We start from the raw sequence: 10561 nt of genomic DNA on the forward strand, positions 1-10561 counted from the left end.
TAAGGGTCATGTTAATGAGTGCCCTTAGAGCAATTATTAATAATCAATATTATGAAAGTTTTAACACTACTTTCATGAAAAATATAAAAAATTAAAAAAATTAATTGCTTTATCATTTTCCTATAAAATGTTTCTAAAAATAGTTCTTAAATCGATACTCTTATGGTGTTTTTGGATGACATGATTTGAGTATTTGAATTTGGATTTGGGTAATTTAAAATCCAAATAACTTGCTTGAGATGTTTAAAAAATGTCAAGGATTTGAATTTGACAAATTCACCAAGGATTTTAAACCTTTAAAATGCTTGGATTTGAAATAACTTCTAAAATCAATGGATTTGAAATCCCCGATTTCAAATTTATTAATTTAAAATCCAAATTCAAATTCAAATTCAAGTTCCCAAACGCAACATTAAAGCATTTGTTAACATTTCCCTAATAATAAACCAGCCACATGCATATAGAATCACGATCAACCCCAAAATCAAACATGTTATATTTGCAAATGTAATCACCATAGACTTCTTCAAAATTAGAACAAATGTCCATATCTCCAAGGTCTCAAAAAAATTAAAATATACATTGTTCAAATTAGTAAGCATCAGTCATTACTCTCGGTATATCAAGGTTTGTGTAATCACTATAGTTTCGACCATAATGGCATGGAAAAGGTTGGGAGGCTTCTTGGCTCGTTAAATTATTTTCGTAGAGATTACATCAATTTTTCTAATAATTTGACGAATACACATTTTGACTGTTACATAAATTGATTACATCAATATTCATCACCTAATATGGAATACTTCAAATTGAGATACATTTACAGTGAAGAACCTTCATAGATAAAAAAAACCAAATGGTAGTACATTTGATTATAAACACTTGCAAGAGGCCAATCTTTGGGTTGTATTTTATATGTAGGCAGCAAATTTAGAAATATACTCTCAAAGCTTCTATAACTTTCTCGGGCCTGTTAAAATGAGATAAATTTCAAGATTTTGTTAAAAAGGATGAACTTGTAATGCTCATTAATCTATAACTAAAATCCTTACCAGTCCTCTTGTGGCATATGACCAGCACCTTCTATTAACTTAAGCTTAATGGCAGTTGGATTTCCTTCCTGAAACTCTTCTGCAATAGATTGAGGCAGATACTTGTCTGATATTCCCCAAACTAGCAGTATCGGTTTATCCCATCTATAAGTCCAGAATCCGTTAATTCACAATTGGTCAGCAGAAAGTTGAACACCATATTAGTAACACAAACAGAGTTTGTAAAATACACAACTACATTTATTTGAACTACGGAAATATGACCATTGTCAACTTTATAAGACCATCCACAATTGCTATTGAATATAGCCATGGGTGTGATAAGGTAACTACAACATTGCATATGCATGTACCACAATTGTTCTTGGCATCAGTTTGTATAGTTGACACACTACTGCATTGAAGTCAAACCCCAGTTTTATTTTAGTCAAGCTTGCAAAGGTATGAAGCATAACTTAAGATGCCTACTAGACTAAATAACTAAGTTTCAGACGCATCATAACTCATCTTCAAATGAAAATTTAAAAAGATTTAGCATCGTGCAGGGGACAGAAAATGAGGAAATTTTCTACCATTAAGTCACCCATAAAAAGTTATAGAATTGTCTATCATTGAATAAGAAAGGACATATTGAATCTCTTGTGCATACAAGAATCAAGAACTAGAATGCAAGACTCATGAACATCAGTTTGACCAAAAGGCAGGCACTTAAGCTTGGAGCTGAAGCAGTTTGCTCATGGAACAATGTCTACTTGTTTGATGTTGATATGGAGTATTGGGTTATAAAGGAAAAAGAAGGGCATTTAAGCACAAGGGGAGATTATTAATATGCAGTTTCTAAATACTAAAATGGTCTGAAGTCATTTAAGCGCAGGGTAAAAATGGGCATCCTCTACTAGCTTCTTTGAGTTCTTTTTGGTTCTACTGATGCTCTAAAATTCAGAATTTGATTCTATTCTTTACTTTCCTTTTTATGTATCATCTTTATTTTATGGTGATCCCCTTTCTATACTTCTTTGAGTACTTGTCTTGTGCCTCTTTTGTACTTGCAGGAACCTGGGAAAAGATAAAATAGAAAAAGATGCTATCTCCTTTTTGCAACCAATTGAATGTTAATTGATGACAACTCTGGGCATTTAGAAATCAAGTGTTGGGCATGTAGTTTTCTATCATATAAGATACATAAAAGAATTACTAAAAGCTGAACCAGCAGCTTAGTACTTATTAGACCATTTAATTGCAGAGATTGATTGCTCTTCTCTAGCTCAACAACATTTCATTTAATTCAGGTGTCAGTATTACATCATATCATATTAATCAAATTTTAATCGTGTTAAGCATTAGAATGCAATCATTGGCTCAAGAAAAAAGGTTAAAATATGGATCTAAAATATTGTAGGAAAAAGAAGAAAAATAAAGAGAGAGTTTCTAGTTCTTTTGTCTAAGAGAGTATTGAACTAGAAATTACATTTCAGAACATGCATCACTTTCTTTTACCTTAAAGCATAAGAACTTGTGCCATAAACATATAAAGATGAACCAACGCATAAAAATGTTCACATCCCACAGGGAGAAAAAGAAAAAAATTATACCTTCCAGATGCAAAGCCTTCTGCTATTTGGCTTAAGATATCTCTAAAATTAACCTTTCTTGCAGCTTCAAGCAGAGCTGAAACACCAACATAGAAAACTTAAATAACACTGGCAAAGAAAACTTAAATAACTACAATTTTCAGGGGTCAAATATTTTCAAAAGCATAAGTGTACCACTCACCAAACCCAGGTCCACCACTTGACAAATATGGTAACCGATACACATCAGCCTTTTCCAGCTTCAAGACATAACTGCCAGAAGCATAGATTCTTTTGTAAGAGCAATAAACGCACAAGTATCAGTTCTTATTCTATAACATAAATGTTACATGCTAAGCATATAACTTAAGGGATGACTAATAGCTTCTTAAGAATAATGTTGGTATTTTATTTTGATAGCATATTAGGAAACAAATTAACTGTAATTTCAAATAATACTTCCACTACTTACATAAACAATGCCTGGTATGCAATTTCTACTGCAGCTTGCACACATATGCAAATAGCTTCACTTGAAGACTATTACTTTTTCTTAAAAAATTGAACAGGATACCTAATAGCTAGAATCAAGTGCTTTTGAGTGTGTGTTTAGGTGCTTATAATAATAAATGGAAAATTTACCATTGATACTAATAGCTTTTCTATATTAGGATGCTAGTGACAACAGATTTTTCCATAATCAGTTTTAGCTTTCAGAGATGAGATTGTAGGTATCTAACTAAAGCTATTAATCCAGTGGGCCAGGATCATATTACCTGTGAAGTAGGCACAGGTATCAATGTCTAAGCCCAAAATAAATGTCAAATGTGCCCAAACAATAAATCTAACAAGACCTGTATCCTGTAAAAATCAGGACTGTAACGTCCTTAACATTACACATTAGTTAGATCTTCTCTGTCTCTCTCTCTCTCATTGTTTTAGGTAGCAAGTTCAACGGTAAGTGATGTCTCCAAAATCAGCATCCTGTTTCTCTGGTTAATTTATTAGTAGCAGTGAGCTTTTCTTTGATATCAGAAAAGGACCACTCACTAAATTTTGAGGCTTAATTTTTGTCTGTTTCAAACACTCAACATGGGATTTACTAATATTGTTACTATGAAATCTACAGTTCTCCAAATGAAAAATGAGGTATTCTTACTCACTTAGTTGAATAGTAGGCAGGATACACATGAATGACTACATTTTGCACTATGAGAAAAGTTCATTTCAATAGCATGCTGGCATATTCTTCTGTTCTTTGAATCTAGAAACCCTAAGAGCTTGTGAAAGCATATGACTTTTGACAAACATTATATTTACATGTTCCATTTGAAATTGTATACACACTTCTTTCCTAATTTCATTTTGGGATAATAAACAAACCTTGGGGAATTCAATGCATGATATTACCATTTATCAACATATGCTCCTCTTCTTCTGGACTCTAAAAGCATTATACAAAAGTAAGTGAAATGCTTAGGAAGTTTCGGGTCCTAGAACATTAATAAAATTAAATTCGTACCAAACCACTGGTTAAACCGTGAAACCCGTGAACCAAAGCATTATCCGGAATGGTTTGGTATAAAATACTGGATATGCAATAACCCATTATCAAACCGTGTAAACTGATGGATTGCACAGGTTAATCTTTTTAACCTGTGGAAAAAAGAAAAAAAAAAAAATACCATGTGTATTTGTGAAAAAACTCAAAAAGACAATGAAGACACTGGACTTTGAAGTCATGAGTTGTATTTGGAGATTTAAATAATTTTGTTAAGCTCTAGGGTTTAATGATTAAGCTAAAAATTTATTTTGAATTTTAATGAGATATGTTGTTTCAAGACTTTTGGACTATATAACTTGGTTATTAGATGATTTATGTGAATGGCGTGTTTATTTATTTATTTTTTTTTATACTCTCTAACTTTATGTCATATGATGTAATTTTTTATTGTTATAATTTATTAATTTACCTAAATAGAGTATGTTTATTTCATTTTAGTTGCTTAAAAAATTACAAAATATATATTTAATTAATTAATAAATCTACAAATTTAACCAATGAACCATTGGTTGAACCAGTGAACCAATTTTTCAGCCAAGTTAACCTCCGGTATGGTTTTGATAACTATTCTTTTTAACTACTAAAAAAACCTGTAAGTGATGTGATACACTGTTCCTGATGGGTACTCTCATTTTTTCTAATACATGCAAGTCTGTTTCAGTCTTAAATACAGAAGGAAGCAATACACAAAATTAAACAAGGGTGGACTAGATTCCAGACTAGGTAGTCCAGCTCAAACATACTGCACAGAAGTTCATATATGAAATTAAAAAATAGATCAACTAAAAAACTTTACTGAAGCTCTAATATAAAACCCCTAGCATATATGAAACAGAAGATATTACCGACAGGAATCAGAAGTTAAGTAGTATCTCAAAGAACTGGATACACTTTGGATACGTACGGGCTACCTGCTTCAATAAAGCGCTCAGCCATAATAGCATTCTGGCATGTAAATTCACCATAAAGAGGGATTCTAGAAAGAAAAAAAAGGAAGTGGGAATGAGAACATGTAATTAAGAAAAAAAAAAATTAAGAAACTGTAATTTTATTGATAAGTTACAATGGATGAAAAAAAAGGAGTAGAAGCAGAGCTTCAGTCTGATGCTCATTATTACATAACAGGAAAAAAAACTGTCAGATATCAACACCAAAAATGGTCTATAGTCAACCACGTCATATATCAATCAATACTCCCAAGACATTTTAAGGCACATGACTTATAAACTACCTTTATAGTATTTGCCAATACAACATAATTATCGAAGCAAAAGTTTGAAGAATATACATTAATTTATGAAATAACTTTTTCTTTTTTGAAAAAATTCCAGGCATGACATATATAATTATTATACGTTAGTACAACCACATGCTAGGATTCTATATTAAGGGAACATGAACATGAAGAGTACCAAAACAAATGGATAAACATAGAGCTGAAGGACAAGAAAGAAACTTAGGCGGCTGACGTAACAATGGAATTATAGAAAAAGATAGAAAGGATGCAATTTTTAATGCTTGACATTTGAGACATATTAGCAGTCCAGGTGACCTAATTACTTCATTAGGGCGCTAAGTAATGCTACCTTTATGCAGGACATGGTCCCAATTGTCATGCAGTGATTTCACCAGGCCAAAGTTTTAAGGACAAATTGATTAAACCAAAAGGTCTAGAACAGATTATATATATTTTCATGGTAATTTTCCTATTTATATTAGCAGTAAAGAGCTTAAGCCTGCACTTTTTCATGACCGTGAAGGTAGCCATAATGAAGAGCGAAGCACGTATAAGCAGCAAGACTATGAATCAAATATAAGCAATTCACATAGCTAATTCTGTCAGCAAGATGATGAGTGAAATATAAGTATCCCACTGATGGTTAATATAATAACTGAACCTTAGCTTTTGAAACAGTCCAGGGATAGGAGATGAAACTGTCAACGGACTGTTTAAAATTGCGAGCTTCAAAATCTTGCTAGGGTTCTTCAAGGCCCATGTTAATCCAAATGAACCTACAAGAAACCCCTTCATGGAGAACGTGAGAGAACACATTAGATGAAAAATTTAATTGCAAAGGAAACCATAAGATCATTGTAGTCATGACTTGACTAGATGTTTACTAAGTCTTCCCCAGCAGCATATTCCTCTGAAAATTTAGGATACCTTTGTACGTTCTATAAAATAAATAATATAATGTTTACAGTTCATCATAAATACCATTCCTATGGATTTTCCTTTGCAAGATTTTTCAAACCTGAACAACGAGGAAAAAAGGAGATTTGACCCCCAGCACATCAAGTAATTTATCAAATTCCTCATGGAACTCCTTTTCTGTAACAGTGGAAACGTAAAACATTTATAATCATGACCATTATAGAGCAAGACAGATATTATATGGTAATGATCTTATTAATGAAATATAGAAACCTGTGTAATCAAAACCATATCCTGGCTGTGGCTTGTCACTAAAACCAAATCCTATCCAATCAGGCGCAAAACAGTGGAACCCATAATCTGACATCTAGACAAGATGATAGCAAAGTTAAACATCATTTAGCATGAAGTCACTTGAGGGCAGATAAGAGTAGAAAAAAAATCACAATAAATGGATGGACAAACTGAAAGGATAGGAAGATGGCATATTCAAGATGTGGTTAATAGCAACATCTTATAGAAACATCTGAAGGCATGTAGATGTTCTAAAGACAAAAGTTTAGATAACCTTAAGGTCCTTAACTATATTTGCTTGAGCTGCTATTACAAGACAACTAAGAAAAGTAAACCAGGAAAAATAAACTTGGTGGAGCCTGCCTTGCTGGTTTACTGGCAATAGTTTACCAGCTTTTGAGTATTCAGCAAGCCATGTTCTAGATCATAAGTTTGTGTCAGACTTTAATATTCTTTCTTAAACCATAATATAAGAATTTATATGTTTATGGAAGAACTGTATGTGTAAACAAGAGAAGGAAACTTATAGTAAATAATTTATAAAATAGAGGTATACTGTAAGATCTAAAAGAAAATTCAGCCTTACAACCTCAGACATAACAACTCGATAGCTGTAAGATTGTGTTGGAGCCCCGTGAAGGAAAACAATTGTTCCACGTCGGCTCTCAGCAGAACCTGCAAGAATGGAATCAACTTTTCATAAATCCAAGTTGATAAATAAAAGAAACTAATGTTGCTGCAGAGAAATTTACCAGTTTCTCTTACAAACCATATAAACTCTCCAGATTTGATGTATGAGCCGTATTCCTTTCCTTTGTCTTCTATCCTCTAGAATTGGAAAACAAGAAAGTTGTATGATACCAATGGATATGACATGTATTCAAAACCTTTCAACAAATCACAAACCAGACAGCATTAAAAGTTTACCAAAGGCACCAAAATGGAAAAAGAAAATAAGAACTTAATTCAATTGACTGATGCCCTAACTAAATACAATATCCATCCAACACATTTATGGTGTTTCATTGAGATTGTCAATGAAAAAGAAAATTGTATGCAAGTAGCAAACCAATGAATGCAAGTTAAACCAACTTCCAAACCTTAATCAACATAATTGAGTTAGAGGTCAATCAGAAAATTTCACCCATATCAAATAAGGCTAAAACTTATTACACAGTGTGTATACGCGTGTTTTGTAACTAAAAACATGGGTTTAAGCCATGATTTCAAACATGAAATCATGTGTTTTAGTTATAAAACACGTGTATAAACACGTGTGTAACCAATGGTGCTCATCAAATAAATAGCTCAAACAGGAAGCTACATGAAGTGTTACACATATGGGGCCTTTTCAATCAAACAAAGTACATAGTAGAGGCTTCATAGCTACTTCATTCTAAAGGAATTCGAAGATATAAGCTTTTAATTAAGGGCAGTCTCGCTACCTATTTAGTTGCTGCCCCTTACTTGCACATCCACAATTACTACCACAAGAAAGTCACCTGTATCTCTAAGCGTGGTTTTGGCCATTCCCTCATTTACAAGAAAGGGCTGATTGAATTCAGTCATTCTTTCACAGGGCAGCCAAATCTTTGGGACTATTGATTAGACAGTTACAGCATTTAACAACATTTGGTAGAATAAAATGAGTAACCCATATGAAGATTGAGAAATAGTCAATTTCTATAACTAGTTTTGCCCAAATATTGGGAATATTGATTGAATTTTTAGAGAACTGAAGAATTGGATCTAGAATTTGGTGAATTAGAAAAGAATAAATTCCTGGAAGAAAGCAAAATATAACAATAACACTTAATTTTAACCACACAATCATCAAGGATGATACCAATAAGCAAGAATCTGAACAATATCAATTGAGAGGTTGAGTTTAAGTACAAAATTTCATGAATTCAAAAATAAAAATAGAATAAAAATCTCTAAATCCTAATTAAAGTCCACAAGGTCCTTAATTTTAAGAATTTGCTAACTGATAAAAAGAATAAAAATGAGTAGCCAACCCAACAACATGAACTGAACAAACATACCCTCTAATAAAAAGTAAAAATTCCCATGAATATAAATGATTGAAACTATATATATAATAAGCGATAACAGTGTTTGAGAGATACCCAGCTGAAGAAAATGGTGAGTGAGAGTAAGAACACATACATAAAGCATTTCCCCGACATTGCCATCTTCAGCAGGGCTCTCTGGAAGCTGAATGGCTTCGCGGCTTGATGGGTTATCGGTTACAAAGGCAAAGGGACTGAAACCAGAAGTAGTGTCTTCGTCTTTGTCGTTGGGTTGTTTTTGGTCAGCAGCATTGGCTCTGATACTGGTTGTTCTTGTTGTTGTTGCTGCTCTACTTGTTTTAGTGGTGAACCTCTGTGTTCTGTTGAAGTTGGTCTTGGTGGTGTGAGGGAGTGAGAGGTTGAGAGATGGAGAGAATAGAGCCCAAGCCATTATAGGTGTCTCTAAGGTGGAGAGAGAGAGAGAGAGAGAGCTCTTGAAAGTTAACGCATGTAACATGTAACATTAGCCACTTGCTTCTCACTTTCCATATTCTCGTGGATGAGGACTATTGTCTATTAAGGCCACAACTTTTTTCATCCCAAACTTCTCTCTCATTTTATTTTATTTATTAAGATGTATAATTATGTTCTTCTCAAATTAATATGATGAAAATAACAATTGCCCGAATTAAAAGGTATAATTTTTATTTTTGTCTATAATCATTTATATTAATGTCACATCCTATATAATAAAACTTTAATTTGTTTTCACAGTATAACTTTTTTAGATAATTGTTTTGACAATATAACATGAAGTAATTATAGTTATTTATTTCTATTTGTTATTTTTTTTTGGAGAAAAAAGACAGTTCATTAAATAAAATTAAAGCGCGGCCAAATCAGCCTGAACAAAACGTAAGGTGCAAAACAGAACATCCTTCATCCACACGGTACAATCGTGTGTGGTCAAAGCTAGCCTAGCTAAACTATGAGCAACTTTGTTGCTATCTCTCATAATGTGAGAGTATGACAATTCTGAAAACAAACTTGAAAATAAAGAGATATCATTTATCAAAGGTGCAAAAGAAGTTAAACCATTATCCTTGTTCCTCAAAGTCTTAACAATCACCTTTGAATCACCCTCCACAATAGCATAACCCACTCCCAATTCGCTACCAAACTCCATTGCTCTACACGCAGCAATTGCCTCCACTTCCACAGGCTGATATGCTTGATCCAATTGCTGAATTAAGGAAGCAATTACCTCTCCATTACAGTCCCTAATTACCACTCCAACCCCTGCTTTATTCTCCTCATCTGAAACCGCTCTATCATAATTTATCTTGTATGTATTTGGTGGTGGAGCTATCCATTTTGGCTTTGGTTCAGGTCTTACCTGGTTTAGCAGTGGATTGACATCTTCTATTTGTTATTTTGTATTGTTTAATTTTAATTATATTATTAAAATGTTTTATTTTTATGTTAAAAATAAAAGCTGGCATTTAATATTATTATGCTCCTATTTGGCCATGCGGTCATCAATGTCAAAAGCCCTTTTTTCAAACAAATTTTCCTGCCTTTTCTTTGTTTGCAAGTAAGGAAACAATCAAGGAAGATATAAAGTCTACTACTACTACGACTAATAATAATAATAATAAGAAGGCAAAACTACAATATTGGTCCTTAAGTTTAATCTGTGTGCGCAATTGGTCATTCAAGTTTGAAGTGTGCGTAATTGGTCTCTTAAGTTTGTAAAATGAGCAATATAAGTCTTTTTACTAATTGTTATTAACAATGTTACTTATGTAGCTAACGGACAACCACTTGATATTTTATTTTAGTGATGTGACATATTTTAATTAAAAAATTACAAATTAAAAGTACACCTAAGAAACTTTTTTTTACAACGGTAC

General features: G+C 32.7%; 1 protein-coding gene across 2 annotated transcripts; it reads right to left on the bottom strand.

The window, feature by feature from the left end:
• Positions 1 to 550: 550 nt before the first annotated feature.
• On the bottom strand, positions 551 to 9213 carry LOC111986420 (uncharacterized). Of its 2 annotated transcripts, none has more exons than XM_024018047.2 (11): positions 8806 to 9213; positions 7389 to 7464; positions 7226 to 7311; positions 6616 to 6709; positions 6443 to 6519; positions 6086 to 6213; positions 5092 to 5163; positions 2826 to 2896; positions 2645 to 2720; positions 1053 to 1196; positions 551 to 970 (listed from the first exon to the last, which is right to left on the bottom strand). In XM_024018047.2, the coding sequence occupies exons 1-11, from the start codon at positions 9163 to 9165 to the stop codon at positions 931 to 933; spliced, it is 1224 nt and encodes a 407-aa protein (XP_023873815.1). In that variant the 5' UTR covers positions 9166 to 9213; the 3' UTR covers positions 551 to 930. The 2 variants fall into 2 exon arrangements, with proteins under 2 accessions (XP_023873815.1, XP_023873816.1); XM_024018048.2 differs by having other exon boundaries at positions 7406 to 7464; positions 8806 to 8842.
• Between the last annotated feature and the right edge of the window lie 1348 nt (positions 9214 to 10561).

Source organism: Quercus suber, unplaced genomic scaffold, assembly GCF_002906115.3.
Source record: "Quercus suber isolate HL8 unplaced genomic scaffold, Cork oak 2.0 scaffold_92, whole genome shotgun sequence".
Taxonomy (NCBI): Eukaryota; Viridiplantae; Streptophyta; class Magnoliopsida; order Fagales; family Fagaceae; genus Quercus; species Quercus suber.